The sequence below is a fragment of the Eutrema salsugineum genome, unplaced genomic scaffold, assembly GCF_000478725.1.
Source record: "Eutrema salsugineum unplaced genomic scaffold, Eutsalg1_0 scaffold_2, whole genome shotgun sequence".
In the NCBI taxonomy this organism is placed as follows: domain Eukaryota; kingdom Viridiplantae; phylum Streptophyta; class Magnoliopsida; order Brassicales; family Brassicaceae; genus Eutrema; species Eutrema salsugineum.
In genome coordinates this window covers 9,437,656-9,456,551 of record NW_006256829.1, presented here as the reverse complement: position 1 = coordinate 9,456,551, position 18,896 = coordinate 9,437,656, and the positions used below count along the sequence as shown (strand labels likewise).

The following is an 18,896-nucleotide window of genomic DNA, read 5'->3' as shown; positions in this document are numbered from 1 at the left end:
CCCCCAAATTAAGCCTCCATATTTATTTCTGTCATCAGTACGTAAGCTTATATTTTGCAATCTTTTTTTTGTTTTCCTTTCTTATCGTGATTTTTACTTTCCACGCTACAAAAACCAATTGGACCGGAACAAAAAACCTTATCGAATTGAGATCAGGCTCGATTGACACCCGTACTTGCATGCAAAATTATTTAGTTTTTTTCTTTATCTTGAGTGTATATCAAATTACAGAACCGAAAATAAAATGCATTTGCAAGATCGTCGAGACTTTAGAGATATACATTGCAGGCTCGAACATTTTGCAAACTTCATTACATCATTATACATTTAAAACTTCATTACATATATTAATTTTAGACCGACTTAAGAAGACACTCGAAGACAAAAGAAAAGTACATCATACTTGACCATATTGAACAAGATAGTTCTAACTTCTAAAGATCAATGTCTGTTTACACGACGACATAGATAAACTAAAAACGTACCAAAAACCACCGACTAAAATTATTTTCCTTGATAAAAAACGCTAATTAATCTACTTTATCATCATTAAGAAAAAAAGAAGGAAATCAAGAAAGAAATTTCGAATATATTATTATTTTAATGATACAAAACGAGACGGCGATCGCAAGAAGAGCACAGATACTTCCTCTTGATCTTGAAACAGAGAGGAACGAAACAAAACATCCATTTTCTTTCGACATCAAGCATTTGCACTTTACCTCCACAGTATGGACATGATCCAGGCGCCTGTTGTCTCCCTAACTCTGTCTCTTCCTCATCGCATAAACACACAAAACACATTGTTTTTTTCTCAGATCTGATTCTTCTCTCTTTCTTGTTTTTTTTTTTTTTCCTGGGGAAGTTTTAGTTTTTGCACAATTTTTTGGGTTGGTCAGAGAAACTACTGGGCTTTTGGGGGAAATTCAATAATTTATCGGGGATAAAACTGTTTGTGAGAAACTTCTGGAGGGTTTTATCGAAGAGAAATTTTGAAGTGTTTTTTTTTGTTTGTTTTTAATGTCTCAAGTATTGGAATTTTGGTTTGTGCATGAACGACAATTTATAGAGAAACGAGGAAAAAAACGGCTTCGCTTTTTTAGCCGTTTTATTACTTTACTCGTTTTACTGTTTTACAATGACACATTTGGTGACTCAGTGACAGATTTGGTCATTTACTTTTAAAGCAAAGTAATAATAAAAAATTGAGTATAATAAGCTGGAATATGCTTTATTCTTTACTTCGAGAAACTTTGCATTAATCGAACGCATACAATAGTTATTTCAAGAAAACTCTAATCCTCTTTTTTTCTTCTTTCAATCAAGTCTAATGTGGAGAATAAAGAATTGTAAGTAAATGGTAACAATGTTTTCACGTTGGCTAACGTGCTGTTTTTCTCCAACATTTCATTAGATTCGAAATACTTTTTTTTTCCATTTAGCTGCATTTTTGATAAACTGGCTAATTTGATGGTTTTTGTGTGAACTCATAACTTTTATACCTTTTTAGCTGATTTTTTAAACTGATTAGCTAAAAATTAAAAGTAACTTTTTGATAATAAATAATAAATTTTTATTTTCAAAGTATATATATTATAGATGTTCACACACATATCTACATATATATAGTTATCATATCTAAACACTAAGAAAACAACGAATATCCACCGATCTGCACCCGAATAGCGTACTATGCTTGTTTCTAAAGAGAACTTCTCTTTGATCTGTACAATGGAAACTTCAGCTACTAAAGGTTTACAGTTCATCTTGACAATCAATAAAGAACAAAACGAAACATTAAGCGAAACCATACAAATAAAAACATTCAATGTTAGCCATACAAGACATGCATGCTCTTGATATATGTGACATGCGCATGCCACATAAGCTCTTCAAGTAATTCAACCATGCCAAGATTATTAACATATCATATCCCCTCTTTCAAAAGCACACTGTTACAAATTGTATATTCAACTTTAATTCTAAAATTTCAGATTTTCTCCATTTTTTTTTAAATGGAACATATTCAGAAACGACAAGTTATATGTTTTTCTGCAACATCTTTACAAATAAAACAGTCAAAATTAATACATAGTTGCAATTTTTAAATGTGGAAATCACACATGTGTTGGATAAGCTTCAACATTACTTCTTCAGGCCCAAGACATCCTTAATCAAGTTGGATTAAGATAAGAAGGGTTTAGTCGGTTTCCTAGTGTTTCTAGCTGCTTTAGGAGTTATCTAATACAATTAGGAAAAGGAAATTATGTTAACTATATATAGATGTCGAGCTGTGGCATTCATATAGTAGTTTTGGGTGTTTAAGTTTTTGAGATATTTTTCTTAAGCATTAATATAAGAGAGTTATTCTTATTCACAAAGCTAAGCACATTAACGCCTTTTATTTGGTATCAGAGCTTTAGGGTTTTCGATCAAAGTTTTGAGCTTTGAAACACGAAGACAACGTGATACGAAACAATGGGAGACGTAGTTCCGGCGACGCAAGCAAAAGAGAAGATCCCATCATCTATGCAATGCCCACTATTAACCTCCACAAACTACACCGTATGGGCGATGCGGATGCGAGTGTTGCTACGAATCCACAAAGTCTGGGAAACCATTGATCCCGGCTCAACAGACTCTACCAAGAACGACGTTGCAATCGGCCTACTCGTTCAGTCCATCCCGGAGAATTTAATCTTACAAGTCGGTGAGCAAAATTCTCCAAAGGCAATTTGGGAAGCGATTAAAACTCGCAACCTAGGTGCCGATCGAGTTAGAGAAGCCAGACTCCAAACTCTGATGTCTGAATTCGAGAGAATGAAGATGAAAGACACAGACACCATCAACGACTTTGCTGGAAAGTTATCAGAATTTGCTTCAAAATCAGCTGCCCTTGGAGAAACGATGGATGAATCAAAACTTGTTAAAAAGTTTCTTAACACTTTGCCGAGAAACAAATATATACACATCATCGCTTCTCTTGAACAGGTTTTAGACCTAAAGACAACTAGTTTTGAAGACATCATTGGCCGGTTAAAAGCCTATGAAGAACGGATTCTCGGCGAGGAGAATCAAGAGGATACACAAGGAAAATTGCTGTATACGAATTCAGACCAACAGGTCTCATACGGAAGAGGACGAGGACGTGGAAACAGAGGACGCGGCAGAGGAGGTCGGTTTAATTCTCAAGACAGGTCGATGAATCAAAACGATTCAAATCAGACACGGGAGAAAAAGGATCTTTCTAGAGTCATCTGCTATCGCTGTGACAAACCAGGTCATTTCGCCTCCAAATGTCCTGATAGAACTCGAAAGTACCAAGAGACAAATATGCACGAAGTTGAAACAGAGGAAGCAGACGAAGACGAAGCCCTCTACATGCATGAGGTCGTGTTTTTAAATGAAGACAAACTTATACCCAAGAACTATGAGGGAGAAGAAGATATATGGTACCTTGATAATGGGGCGAGTAACCACATGACAGGCAACAAGGCGTATTTTTCAGAGCTCAACAAGAACATTACAGGCAAAGTAAAATTTGGAGATGGGTCTTGTGTGAAGATAGAAGGAAAAGGATCCATTCTATTTCAAAGTAGAACCGATGAACAGATCCTTGTAAAAGAAGTTTACTATAGTCCTGATCTCCGAAGCAATATTCTGAGCCTAGGTCAAGCAACTGAAGTCGGATGTGACGTTCGAATGAAGCAAGATTATTTAACGGTTCATGATCCAAACAACAGGCTATTGGTGAAAGTAATCAGATCACCAAATCGCCTCTACAAGATCAAGCTTCAAATCGGAAAACCAGTATGTCTTCATTCGAACATTGAGGATAACACCTGGAAGTGGCACGCAAGAATGGGGCACATAAGTTTTAAAACGATCAAAGATATGGCTCAACACGAGATGGTTCGTGGTCTTCCCTCAATACGAAACGAAACAAAGATCTGTGAGTCATGCCTAGTTGGAAAAAAAAATCGACAGAGTTTTCCAAAGGCTAGTAAGTTTCGAGCATTAAGACCCTTGGAGCTCCTTCATGCAGATCTATGTGGGCCAATAACGCCTCCTACCCTTGCTCGCAACAGATACGTGTTCGTTATCATAGATGATTTCTCACGATATATGTGGACAATCCTCCTCAAAGAGAAAAGCGATGCACTTGATAAATTCAAAGCATTTAAAAGACTGGTTGAGAAGGATTTCAAAGAAGATATTATCACCCTCAGGACAGACAGGGGAGGAGAATTCACTTCTAAGGACTTTCATGAATTCTGCAAAGCAAGTGGAATGAAAAGACAGTTGACGGCTCCGTATACGCCCCAACAAAATGGCGTTGTTGAAAGAAGGAATAGAACATTAATGGGGATGACCAGAAGCATGCTTAAAGAGAAGAAAGTGCCTAACTATCTATGGGGTGAAGCAACAAGACACGCCACCTACATCATTAACAGAGTTCCAACAAAAGCTTTGGACAATATGACTCCGTATGAAGCTTTGCGCAAGAAGAAACCCAATGTGGAGCACCTAAGAGTTTTCGGATGTCTAGTCTACTCGAAGTTGGACTCTGCAAGTCTCAGAAAACTCGATGACAGATCAATACCACTTGTTCATCTTGGGATTGAACCAGGTTCAAAAGCTTACAGGTTGTACAATCCATCAAATCGCAGGATAGTAGTAAGCCAAGACGTGGTGTTCGATGAAAGAACAAGTTGGAACTGGAAAGAAGCATCGAATGGACTAAACAGAGAACCAGGGATGTTTCATATGACCTGGGGGGATGTAGAAGATACTGGAGAAGGTCCCGTAATTGTTGATGCTCATAATCAAGATGGAACCGAGGATGAAGATTCCCATGATTACGAAAATAATGAAGAAGAGAGCAGTGATGTTACGGATCATCAAGGAGATAATCATGGAGATGAGGGAAACGGCATAACACAAGAAACAGCACCAGCACTAAGACGATCAACCCGTCAAGTTAAACGACCAGGACATCTCAATGATTTCGTCTTACAGGCCTCTGTGGAATGCGAGAGAATGCTACTTGCAATAAACTATGAACCAAGAAGCTATAAAGAAGCAAAGGGTTTACTGGAATGGAGGAAAGCCTGCGAAGAAGAGATTCATTCGATTAACAAGAATAAGACATGGTCTCTTGTTGATCGACCAAGTAACATAAAAGTGATTGGCCTAAAGTGGATTTTTAAGATTAAGAAGAATGCAGATGGCTCCATTAACAAATACAAAGCAAGACTAGTAGCTAAAGGTTATATACAAGAATCAGGTATAGACTTTGACGAGGTCTTCGCACCGGTTGCGCGAATTGAAACCATTCGATTGTTAATGGCACTAGCTGCTTCACATGGTTGGGAAATTCACCATTTGGATGTAAAAACGGCTTTCTTGCACGGAGAACTAAAGGAAGACGTGTTCGTAGAACAACCAGAAGGTTTCGAAAAAGAAGGAGAAGAACACAAAGTATACAAACTCTCGAAAGCCTTGTATGGTCTACGACAAGCACCGCGAGCCTGGAATACCAAACTTGACCAGATTCTAAAAGGTATGAAGTTCATAAGGTGCATGAAAGAGACCTCAGTATATCGCAAAGAAGAAAAGGGAAGTCTACTCATAGTCGCTGTATATGTGGACGACCTGTTCATCACGGGAAATAATACCAAAGCACTGAATGAGTTCAAGATCGGTATGTCTTCAAAGTTTGAAATGTCAGATCTTGGAAAACTCACATATTATCTTGGTATTGAGGTTCACCAAGGAGAAGACGGTATTGAAATCAAGCAAGAAGCTTACGCAAACAGAATCTTGAAAGAAGCCGGTCTTGAAAGCTGTAATTCAACTACGATTCCGATGGACTTCGGACTTAAAGTCTCAAAAGCAGAAGAAGAACCACAGATAGATGCGACGAGCTACAGAAGAAATGTCGGATGTCTAAGGTATCTACTTCACACTCGTCCTGATCTAGCTTTCTCAGTCAGCATTGCTAGTAGATACATGCAAAGTCCACGAAAATCCCATGGAGAGATGATGAAACAGATACTACGGTACCTTAAAGGAACAGTCTCTTTCGGTTTGAAGTTCAAACAAGATACATCAAAAACGCTTGTCGGATATAGTGTCAGCAGCCATAACATTGATTTCGATGATGGAAGAAGTACCACAGGTCATATTTTTTATCTTGGATCAGCTCCAATTACATGGTGCTCGCAAAAACAAGACACAGTAGCTCTTTCATCATGTGAAGCTGAATTTATGGCGGCAACAGAGACGACAAGACAAGCTATATGGCTTCGAGATATACTAAGTGAAGTAACAGGTTGGAAACCAGAGCAAGTGATCATCAAACTTGACAACAAGTCTGCAATAGAACTGACAAAGAACCCAGTGTTTCACGGTAAAAGCAAGCACATTCACAAACGGTATCACTTTGTGCGAGAATGTGTTGAGAGGGAGCTGGTTGGAGTCGAACATGTACCAGGAACAGAGCAAAAGGCTGATATGTTAACTAAAGCATTGGCACGGATCAAGTTTGCAGAGATGAGGAACTTAATTGGTCTCCAAGATATGGCTAAAGATAGGTTGAAGCTTAAGAGGGAGAATGTTGGATAAGCTTCAACATTACTTCAGGCCCAAGACATCCTTAATCAAGTTGGATTAAGATAAGAAGGGCTTAGTCGGTTTCCTAGTGTTTCTAGCTGCTTTAGGAGTTATCTAATACAATTAGGAAAAGGAAATTATGTTAACTATATATAAATGTCGAGCTGTGGCATTCATATAGTAGTTTTGGGTGTTTAAGTTTTTGAGATATTTTTCTTAAGCATTAATATAAGAGAGTTATTTTTATTCACAAAGCTAAGCACATTAACGCCTTTTAACATGCGTGTTGGATTGAAAATAGAGTACAAGTGAGATCAAAAGGGGAAAAAGTGTAAGCTTCTACATTTAAGATCAAACAAAAAGTGGAGACAAAAATGATTATATGTTAATGGCGGGGCTCGTGCGTTCGTAATGTAAATGTAATAACGTTTAAAGAGGTTAGAAAAATACTACAATTCATAGATTGTTGTCTTACTGTCTACAGCCCCACAAGTTTACAAGACGACAATGTTATGCGTTAGCTTTTACTTTGATTTCATCGCCTATTGTTACCTTCTTATATAGGTTGAATTATGAATACTAATACAAAAAAACAAGGAAGTATCAACAGAGTTTAACATAGTAAGCAATTAGGAGTGGAAAAATTTTTTCCCCTACCTTAGTTTTTTTTTTTTGAACTATCCTACCTTTGTTGTTGCGAGAGTGGCTACCTTCTTTAAAACTTCGAAAATCTTTCACATCATCACAATTGTAAATGTCCATGACGGAAACTCCAATTCTTCTTTCAAATCGTCACTATCTTATTTTAATATATGTGAAATGAATTATGAGTTACAAGTGGTGAGTGATACTTACAAAAACGTGCTAATGAAACATTTGAGATCTCAAAATTAAAAGCCGAAGGTGGTAAGCTAAGTTCGAAGGACATGAATTATGACCGTTAGATCAGCATCTATACACGTGAATCTCGGGGATAGAACATGAAAATCATTCACTATGGACACATTTGCCATTAAAATTAGTAACGTACCCTCTCTTCTTTTTTTTTTTTTTTTAATTTTTTTGAATATTCGTACCCTCTCTTATGGTATTTTTACAAGCCAACAGAATCTATGGCCCAAGGTTTTACGACCAACCAGAAGTTTTCTTTGGTTAGATGTTTTTTTTTTTAAGTTTTGCTTTGCTTACGAAAACGTAAAAATCACTACCTTTAAACTATGTACACCCTTTTAAAACTTCAAGCAAATTTTAAAAATCTCATGTGACAAAAAACCTACAAAACAATATCTCGTGCGCTAAGAAAGTTTCACTAAAGAGAAAGAGTACAGCCAAAGTAACTTTTTGTTTTTTTTTTTTTTTTTGTCAACAGTCTCTTCTCCTAAACCAAAGGTGTTTAACTTTTTGTTTAAAATGTTTTATTCAGAACTTGTTATTTTTGCCCTTGATCCGTACTTGCAAAAGTACGTAGGGAGTGTTTTAATAGTTAGTGAGTCAGCCAATAGATTGGCTTCTCTTAGTAGATAAACGAAAGTTACATCTAGGAACTGAAAAGAAAAGTGAGAAATATCCTGCAAAAATTGAGAAGCAAAGTGGAAAGTATCCTGCGGCCGGATCCTATAAATCTCCCAAAATAACTTATATTGGCTATTTAGTTTGGCGTGATAGAATGGTTCAGCCTAATGCTATAAAGAGAAGCTGACCCTTAAGTTTTCTTTATTTTTGTGACTGAAATCGTGTTCGGAGAATATCACAATGGCGCGTGAAAATTATGGAATTGCAATTCTCCAATATTCCATATGAATGATAATCCTAAGTATGATCAGCTTAAAAAAATATGCCCAAGTTTTGTGATTCTGAGAGTACATATTTTGCAGAGAAGAGTGATTTAAGATAAAAAAAAAATACATTTACTTTTAGTTCTAACATTTGACAATCAGTTTTCTAACATTCTACTCTCTTTTTTTCTCTTATCATATCTCAATTTTTACCCTCTCGCTTGATTTGTGTCCCCATATGTTGTTTACGATTTGGACTTATTGACGAAGTACGAAATCATAATGTCGTCAAGTAAAAATCAAATAATGGACAGTGTCAAGGACAAAAATTAACACATGGCTAGTAAGCTTAGTAATATACCTATATATATATATATATATATTCGTGTTTTTTTTTTCTCTAGGGTTTGTACATTTGAAGTCTTAGCTAAACGACAAACAATAAAAAATTATTGCATGGAAATTAATATTTTGTGACCAATAACAAAGCATACTCATGTATCATACGGTCATACGGGTGATGTATGAGAATGACCGATTTCATGATCTTCAAGTCGAGTTTCGATTATGCCAATAAAAGATTTGGGCTTGATCACTGTTTTTCGACCCATATATATGACCAATCCATTATTGAAGGTCTTTGGACAGTCGGACCTGGCTTTGAAGTTTAAACCAACATACAGTAACTCATTTCCTATGTGCTATTTTAGTCATCCAGTGACCTAGTCATCGAGTTTTGGATGATTAGATAACTTGTTTCATTGAAAATGGTTTAGGGAATCGAAAACTTTTGGGAATCGAAATAGAAAATGTTGTTAGAATTAGGTAAATACAAAATTTTACGAAAATATTCTGCACGTAGAACGAATAATCATGTAGATATACAGGCTACATATATACTTAACTGGTAAAACGAAAAATGTAAAATAACGTTATTTCTTGAGCTAACTGTTTTATTATTTAATTAACCTGTAGATTATATCTATAGCTAATTCGTTGATCTTTTTTTCCAAATCATTTAGCATTTTTGAATGATTATCTAAGTTTTTTTCTTGGGGCAACGAAGTGATTATCTATTAATCAGTTAAATTCGAATACAGCCAAAATCTACCAAAATTCATTAACTTGCAAATTCCCGTCTAACAATTTTTCTTTTTGTCGACAATTCCACTATAATAGCCGAGAGCGGAGATATATTTTAGCTTTTTTATTAGTCTTTTGGATTTACAAAAAAAGTAAACAAACAAAAAAGAACTTAATAAAAGGACCAGGCCGGTTAACTGATCATGTAGGTATCATTAAAATGGGCCTTAAACGCACTCTATAAAAATGGACTTAACCCAGCCAAACTGCTAATACTTCATATCATTCAAACGACAGTTTTTTTTTTCTTGGGATCATCTTAGATTGACTCTGATAGAGCTAAGGATAGTAACCGATAGAATTTGTGATTTCGATTGTTTAGTCTGCGAATGCCCAAACAAAATACACGATCTTGAGTTCGTTGAGAATCGATGTTCTAGCCGAAAGCAAGAGGTTAAGAGAGCAAGTGCTTTTTAGATTAATAATTCAATAAGTCGTATTCTCACAGGTTGAGATATCGACAATATATATAGGTAAGTAAAACCCTAAACCAACTTAGAAAAGGAAATCATAAGTTTATCTCAAGAAAAGGAAAAGATTAAAGAAAAGGAAAGATAACTAAAAACCAAAACAGAAAAGAATAATCAAGACACGCTGCATCAGGTCGCCCGGGGTAGAAGAAGATTCGTCCCTGAATCTTGAACTTCATCCTGGTCCACATAAGGCACCAAATGCTTGACATTAAAGACGTCGGACGAACGAATAGTAGGAGGAAGGCGTAGACGATACGCGTTAGCATTAATCTTTTCCAAGACTTCCAATGGTCCAATCGTTCGTGCCTTAAGCTTGTTGTAATCACCAGCTGAGAAGCGATCTTTAGTTAAAACAGCCCAAACACGATCACCCACTTTAAATTGTACATCACGACGGTGGCGATCCGTATCCAACTTGTAACGTGCTGACGAGACCTGCAAATTGTCATGAACTTGTTGATGAATGAACGTGACGTCAGAGACAAAGTCGATGGCATGACCATGATCCCTCGTCTCATCTGGGGCAACACCAAGATCGAGTGGTCCACGAGGAACAAGCCCATAAACAACACGAAATGGACTGAATTTGGTACTCCGATTAACTGCGTGATTGTGTGCGAACTCAGCCTTTAATACGGAATCCCAAGATTTGATGTTATCACCAACTAAACAGCGTAACATATTGCCCAAAGAACGATTCGTAACCTCCGTTTATCCATCAGATTGAGGGTGATAAGCAGAACTCATGTCCAAACTTGTACGAAGTAACGCCATAATGAATGCCAAAAATGACTCAAGAACCGAGAGTCGCGGTCATACACAATGGACAAAGGCAACCCATGTAATCGATATACCTCCCGAAAAAAAAGAATGGCAACTTGAACCGCATCTGTCGTCTTCTTGCAAGGGATAAAATGTACGGAGAAACGATCAACTATAACAAAGATGGAGTCATTCCCACGTTGAGTGCGAGGCAATCCCAATACAAAGTCCATACTTATATCCGTCCAATGTTAAGTAGGAATCGGAAGAGGCATATATAACCCATTATTAGACGCATGACCTTTAGCGCGCTGACAAACCACACAACGTTCCACATAGCGGGCAACGTCTCGACGCAACGACGGCCAGAAGTAAGAATCGGTTACCAATTGTAAAGTTCGATCACGCCCAACATGACCTTCTTCATGAAGTTCCTTAATAATTTGCAGCCGCCAACTACACTCAGGAACACACAAACGATGATCACGAAAGATAAATCCATCATGGAGAACATAATCTGATCTGCCACCTGCTGCGAGATCCTGACCATATACGCCCAAAAAACTGATCATTAGGATACATCTCTGTAAATGCTGCAAACCCAACCACCGAAACCTGTAATGTCGCGAGAAGCGAATGTCTTCTACTCAGAGCATCAGCAACTTTGTTGATACGACCAGATTGATGCTTGATGACAAATGTGAATTGCTGAAGAAAAACAATCCAGGAAGCATGCCTAGCCGAAATCTTGTCTTGACTCCCAAGATGTTTCAAAGCATCATGGTCGGTGTAAAGAATAAACTCTTGGTGAAAGAGATAATGACGCCAATGACGAACGGCCTGAACAATAGCGTAGAACTCGACATCATAGGTGCGGTAACGAGCTCGAGAACCTGCAATTTTCTCGCTAAAAATGCTACAGGCCGACCTTGCTGACTCAGGACTGCTCCAATCCCCAAATTGCAAGCATCACAATGTAATTCAAAAGTTACTGAAAAATCGGGTAAAGCTAAAACCTGAGTGGATGTGAGCTTATCCTTAATAGTTTCAAATGCCGTATTCGCTTCAGGGGTCCATACGAAGGAAGATCCTTTGATGACATCGGTAAGGGGAGCTGTAATGTTGCTGAAGTGATGTACGAAACGCCGGTAGAAGGTCGCAAGACCATGGAAACTACGGACCTCTGTTATGGACTTCGGAGTAGGCCATGATCTAATAGCTTCCACTTTACTAGGGTCAACTTCCAACCCACGATCAGAAGCTATATAACCCAAGAAGAGGACTTGTGCGGCCCCAAAAATGCACTTTTGTCGAGCTGCATAAAGTTGTTCACGTCGCAAAACCGAGAGGACAGCTTCGAGATGCTCCAAATGACTAGGCAAGTTGTGACTGAATATCAAAATATTGTCAAAGTACACCACCACAAACTTTCCAATAAAAGGACGTAGTGCCTGATTCATCACACGCATAAAGGTACTAGGAGCATTGGAGAGACCAAAAGGCATCACTGTCCACTCGAAAAGACCCTCACGCGTTTTAAATGCTGTCTTCCACTCATCACCAGGTCTGATCCGGATTTGATGATAGCCACTTTTTAAATCCAGCTTTGTAAAGATAGAAGCACGACCGATCTGATCAAGGAGATCATCCAAACGGGGTATAGGAAACCGGTATCTGACAGTGATTTTGTTGATTGCGCGACTATCTACGCACATACGCCAGCTGCCATCTTTCTTTGGAATAAGCAAAGCAGGAACAGCGGTGGGGCTTAAACTTTCATGAACATGACCTTTTTTGAGAAGCTCATATACTTGACGACGTAGTTCGTCATGCTCCTGGGGACTCATGCGGTAATGTGGCCTGTTGGGTAAGACTGCATTAGGCAAAAGATCAATGTGATGTTGGATATCTCGTAAAGGCGGTAAGCTCGAGGGGAATTCGTCTGGGAAGACGTCAGCAAAGGCAGCGATTAGGGTACTAAACGCCGGAGGAACAGTCATAGGAGATGTTTTTGGCGAAGGAGAAGTGACCAACGCCCAAGAAACATCGGATCCTTCCAACTGTTCTTCGAAAGCAGCTTTGGGTAGAATCATCACCGATTGTGATGGTTTTGCTGGTGTAGGATCGCACGGCAGCGATGAAGAAGACGAAACAGCTTCAGGTAGCTCCATCGATGGCACTAATGTTACCATGCGATTGTCAAAACGAAAACTGTAGGTGTTACTCTTTCCATGATGAACAACATCGCGATCGTATTCCCACGGGCGTCCTAACAAAAGGTGACAAGCGTCAATGGGGACAACATCACAACTGACCGAATCTGAATAAGCACCAATGGAGAAGGGCACCACCACTTGTCGAGACACCCAAATCTCAGAACCTGTGTTAAGCCACGCTAATTGATAAGGAGCAGGGTGTGCGGTTGTGGTCATGTTCAGCTTGCGGACTGCATCTTCAGCAATAGCGTTGGTGCAACTCCCTGAATCAATAATTAATTTGCAGATTTTCCCCCCAATCGTACAGGTTGAGCGAAACAAAGTGGTTCGCAACCAGGATTCCTTAGGAGCACGCGGCACCAGACAGTTCCGGCGAAGTACTAACGTCTGAGAAGCAGGACCTGTGTCACCTGCAATAACATCACCATCGGCCTCTTGATCTAACTGATAATCATCATAACGCGGCTCTTCAGAGTGTTCTGGTTCAAATGCCACCAATCCCCGACGAGTTTGGTTAGGACAGGCGGTTTGACGATGACCTGGTTCGCCACATGCGAAGCAGCGTAATGCGCCCGTTCGAAGTTGTCGGGAAGTTGCGATCGAGTCTGCCGGACCACTAGCTTTGGCGAGGTTCCCGCGTGTGGACGACGAGTCTGGCCCTGAAGAAGTGGTTGCCTCATTAGTAGCTTGTGATGGAAATCGAGCTCTCGTATTGCTCGAACCCCAATTGGATTTGTACTGTAACTCCATACCAAGGGCATGTTGATGAGCTTCCGAAACAGACACTGGATTAAATTGTTGTAGGGGAAGCTGAAGTTGAGCGCGTAAGCCACCAATAAATCTGGAAACAAGCTGATCCTCTGTTTCCGCTAGAGTGGTGCGAGCAATTATGTTGAAAAAATCAGCTGCGTACTCATCTACCGAACGAGAACCTTGTCGTAAGTTCTGGAGTTTATTGTACAAGGTTCGTTCATAGTTATACGGTAAAAATCCTCGCCGCATATGCTTCTTCATCCGCTCCCATGATTCAATGCGTTCTTTACCGGTACGACGATGCGTTTCTTTGAGTTGAGTCCACCATGCCATGGCACAACCCTTGAAACGAGTAGCTACTAGCGGAACATGCATGTCATCCGGAACTCCTTTAAACTCCAAGACTTCCTCCACTGCGTTTAACCAATCGAGAAAGTCCTCAGGATTTAGAGTTCCTGCAAATTCTGGGATGTCAACTTTGAAGCCTGATTCCCATCGAGATGGAGTAGGTGGACGTGCAACTTCAAGTCGGTCATCATGTCGAGCCGCACGACGCCCTTCGGGTATCTCCTCTCCACGATCATGGTTATCTGGACGACAACGATTCTCATGAATTGGAGCTGCGAACAGATTTTCAAACGGGCCGTCGTCTTCAGCATCATCGTATCTTTGGTCTTGGCGAGGAGCGCGACGACCCTGAAATCGTTCCTGTTGGTCTTGTAACACTGTTGTTAAAGCATTCTCCACTGCTGCTCTCAGAGCATCATGAAGTCCAATAGTGAAATTCTCCAACGTTTGACGGAACTCTTCTTGTTGTTCTTCAATTGTTGGTCTGCGAGGAGCCATGATATCGAAAAGGACCGAGCTTCAATTGAGAAATTAAAGCTGCTGGATTCTGATACCAACTGATAGAGCTAAGGATAGTAACCGATAGGATTTGTGATTTCGATTGTTTAGTCTGCGAATGCCCAAACGAAATACACGATCTTGAGTTCATTGAGAACCGATGTTCTAGCCGAAAGCAAGAGGTTAAGAGAGCAAGTGCTTCTTAGATTAATAATTCAATAAGTCGTATTCTCACAGGTTGAAATATCGACAATATATATAGGTAAGTAAAACTCTAAACCAACTTAGAAAAAGAAATCATAAGTTTATCTCAAAAAAAGGAAAAGATTAAAGAAAAGGAAAGATAACTAAAAACCAAAACAAAAAAGAATAATCACGACACGCTGCATCAGACTCTCACTCATATCTATCACAATTTGAGTAACTTTGCCACTTAAAACATTATGGATGGCCAAACGGTAGAAGTTGGTCTACAGTACACTTTCGAAGATATAATTCATAATTACACTTTCGAAGGAATTCGTTTCCTAGAATAACACATAATAAATTTTCAACAAAAGGAAATCACTCGTCGTTTATATGTTTATATATTCAATTTGCCACATGGTGTTTTTAGATAATTTTTTGAAGGGATTCGTTTTTTTTGACATGGACACATAATAAATTTCGAGCAAAACGAAACCAATCGTCCACTTAATGGATTAATGTTATATATTAAATAAACATAGTTTAGCGATTTGTATTAATGTTGTCGATGATACAGTTAACATTTAAATTTGCATTATGGATGTTATATATTCCAATAAAACAAATTATCAGCATCAACAGAAATAAATTGAAAGCCTGGTCAAGAATTTCATTTGCAAAAGAAAAAAGTTACAAAAGAAAACTATGATTTTATAAAGTGTCTTAAGTTGAACTGGAAAAGTATTTAAAACGAAACCTAGATGACGGAGTGATACTTGAGATAAGATTATGTAACATGCTCTGATTCGAATCTAGAACGAGACTTGATCCAAAATCTTCTAATCATTCCAAAAAAGAGTTGCGATTTTGCATTAGCCATTTAGATCAAATGGATATAGTGATAAACTGATAATAGATACATAAATGATTGTGACAAAAAAAAAATACATAAATGTTTTAATTAAAATATTCATAGGAACAAAAATAAAGAGACATTCCTACTACAAACCCTACACAAAAAAGGGAATGGAACAAAAGTTGACTGTGTGGCCCATTCACACCTCATCTGCAATGATGACGAAACAGAGTGGGAAACTCAAAAAGTTGGCTTTTTAAAAACTATTTTATATTTTCGCTAATTAATAATTACTAAAAGGTGATTATTCACTCGTCCCCCATGCAATACATTCCAAAAGACTCGATAGATAGATAGATCGTTCGTACCTCCAACAAAAAATAATAATCAACATAAAGACACATCGATGTACATTAAAGTTTTTATTCTATGGTTTTGCATATCATGTCATTAACCCCACTTATCGAATTTCCGTATATTATCCACCGAAAATACAAATCATTTACAAAACTGGCTATACTTTTCGTTGGCTTTAAATTTCTCTCCATTTTCGTCTTAATATTTTGTTTGACATCCATTGTCGTTTGAATTAGTATTATTCTTTGTTATTGAAAACGTTTTATTTACATATCTGACATGAAAAAACTATGAAAATAACTATATATAATGTCCTTAAGGCATGATTAGACTAGTCATGACCAACCAATTATGAAAATGATTAGTTTCGCTATTATAAACTTGGATAATATCTTCACGATTAATATATTAAAACGCATACACCACTCGAAGTAGTGAGAGAAAAACCATGTTGAAGATAATGAATGATATGAAAACAGAATCTACTATCTTTTCCCATTTTTGTGTTGAATTTTTGTAGGTGTGATACAAAGTGATGGGGTTTAGACTAGCAAAGAGAATCCATGTTGGGTGCTTCAAAAGGCGAGCCATAAAAAAAAGAGAGAGAGAGAGAGAGAGAGAGAGAGAGAGAGAGAGAGAGAGAGAGAGAGAGAGAGAGAATATTTCACTAAGTGTAGGCTTTGGTGTATGTGAAGTGTCTTTGTGTTTTTTGGTGAATTTTGTTGTGTCAGCTTGATAGGGCACGCGTTTGTTCAAACTCCCAAGAAATGTAAAAGAAAAAGAAGAAGAGGACATTTGTCACATTGTTCTCTCTTTCTCTCCCTATTACACACTGATCACGAGAGCTGAAACCCTTCTGTCTGGAACAGAAGGTTTGATTCCCCATGCGATTGAATATATCCCTTCTATCTAATTACGCGAGAGAGTTTGATTCTCACGTTTCCTCTTGGCCTCTTCCTACGTTTATTTCTCCTTCCTAAAAAATATTTATACTGCGGAATCCTATAGTGTCATTATCCAAATGAATTTTATGCTATCTATTAAATATTCTAAATATATAGATTCAACTGGAACTAAGACGTTGAGTCTCTTTCGTAAGTGGGAGTATAGATTCATGTAGTATATTAAGTTTTCATAGATTCTTCAGATTAGTTAAGTGAAAAATCATATAAACTTGCTTCAAAAAAAAATAACACAATAAACTCATAAGTTTTTTTTTAATAAATTTCTCGTGTGAATTTGAGCTCATGATGGCTCACACTTATTATTAAAACATTAGAGATATTAATTAGTGTTAGTGCCTATAAGTCTATGTTTGTGCTGGTTGGCTTTGGGTTATATAGTACACCTCAAAAGAAACCAAAAGCGAAGATACGTATTTTTTTCTCGATACGATGCAAAATCCAATAATTTATATAAATAAATAAAATGGATAAACGGTTTTTTTATACTCCAGTTCTTTATAAAACCAATGACGCAAAAGATGACGAGTAGAAAAAAAAAAACCTTGTTGACTATAGTGGAATGTCTACACAATACAATAGTCACTTTTTACACTTAATAAAATGGCATGTAAAAGCCTTTTTTTTCTTGCCTCAAAGTTACAGCCCAGATTTTTTTTTTACCAGAACCTAGTAACCAAATAAGATTCAGGTCTATGTAGCCGTTGTCTTGTCTTACTATCCAATCTGTTTATATCAAATTGTTTTTATTTTATTTTCATTTTTCAGTCTTTTTACTTAAAATAACACCTCAAAAGTAATAGAAAAACTGCGTTTGAAACAAAACGTTTTCTCTGTTCGGTTCCCAGAAATTAAACTGGTTGAGCTTGGGTCAAAATATTTTAGTAACTTTTTAAATGAAGATTGTTAGTCTTTACATAGAGTTTACTTGTCTAGTATAAGTTACTTATTGACATCTGAAAATAACACTAACGAAAAATAGGACACGTCATACGTAAAACTTATAAACATTTGATTTCGTGAACAAATAATGCCTTTGTAAAGACTTGATGTCTTTATAGTGAAAAGACATAAACGTATTAGCAAAACAAAAAAAGACATAAAATCTACTAATTTGGGATTTCATTTTTGTAATTCTTTGGCTTCGTTTTGTCTATGGTGTCATTTATTTAGTTATGTCGGGCATTCCTTATGTTTTCACCAATAAACATATAAATACAACTTTCAATTTTTGTTTTCCGCAAATACGACTTTGGAATAAATACATAAATATGTATATATTATGTATAGTATGTGGTGTTTGGAAAGTTTCTACCTATGCACTCACTATTTACGTAGGGCATGCTTTTTTGAGTCACGTCAATCATTTACAAACTTTAGCATCCGAATACGATTAATGTTTGAGTAAATAAAGTTATCTGAACATATGAATCAGAGCTTCTGCAATACATGAATAATCTTTAACATCACGAATATTAATGAAAACAGTCTCAATCAAATAAATTACATCTTGAAGTTTAGTTTAGAAGAAATAATCCATCAAGGCGTTGTTTGAAATATTGTCCCATAAAATAGCATTCGTCGTTGATGACCAATACAATTTGGTTAAGAACTAAGAATCAAACGAAAACTAGAATATATTATCTCAACTGAAATTAATAGATTTCAACTTACACTAGTACACTATATATGGTCTAAAGGTTTTTTTTAGTTCATAAAATATAATATATATAATTTGAACACTATAATATTAATCTGAAAATTAATTGTAAATTTACGATTGGTTTGAGATTTGATAAGAAAAGAAAGCTTTAGTTTACTTAGCAAAATAAAATCATTATTTTAATTTTGTTTTTAGCTTCCACTGTTTCACTCATATATAATAATTTTCTTCTCAGACAAACAAGAATCTCAGACTACAGAATATTGGCTTTGATATGAGGTTTATAAAA

General features: G+C 37.2%; 1 protein-coding gene across 1 annotated transcript; it reads right to left on the bottom strand.

Annotated features, from left to right (window-relative positions):
• Positions 1-290: 290 nt before the first annotated feature.
• Positions 291-1,028, bottom strand: LOC18018089. Its single transcript, XM_006401178.2, has one exon. The coding sequence runs from the start codon at positions 802-804 to the stop codon at positions 601-603; it is 204 nt and encodes a 67-aa protein (XP_006401241.1). The 5' UTR covers positions 805-1,028; the 3' UTR covers positions 291-600.
• Between the last annotated feature and the right edge of the window lie 17,868 nt (positions 1,029-18,896).

Coding starts and splice junctions, on each gene's coding strand:
- LOC18018089 (XM_006401178.2), bottom strand. CDS start 804: ATGTGTTTTGTGTGTTTATGCGATGAGGAAGAGACAGAGTTAGGGAGA.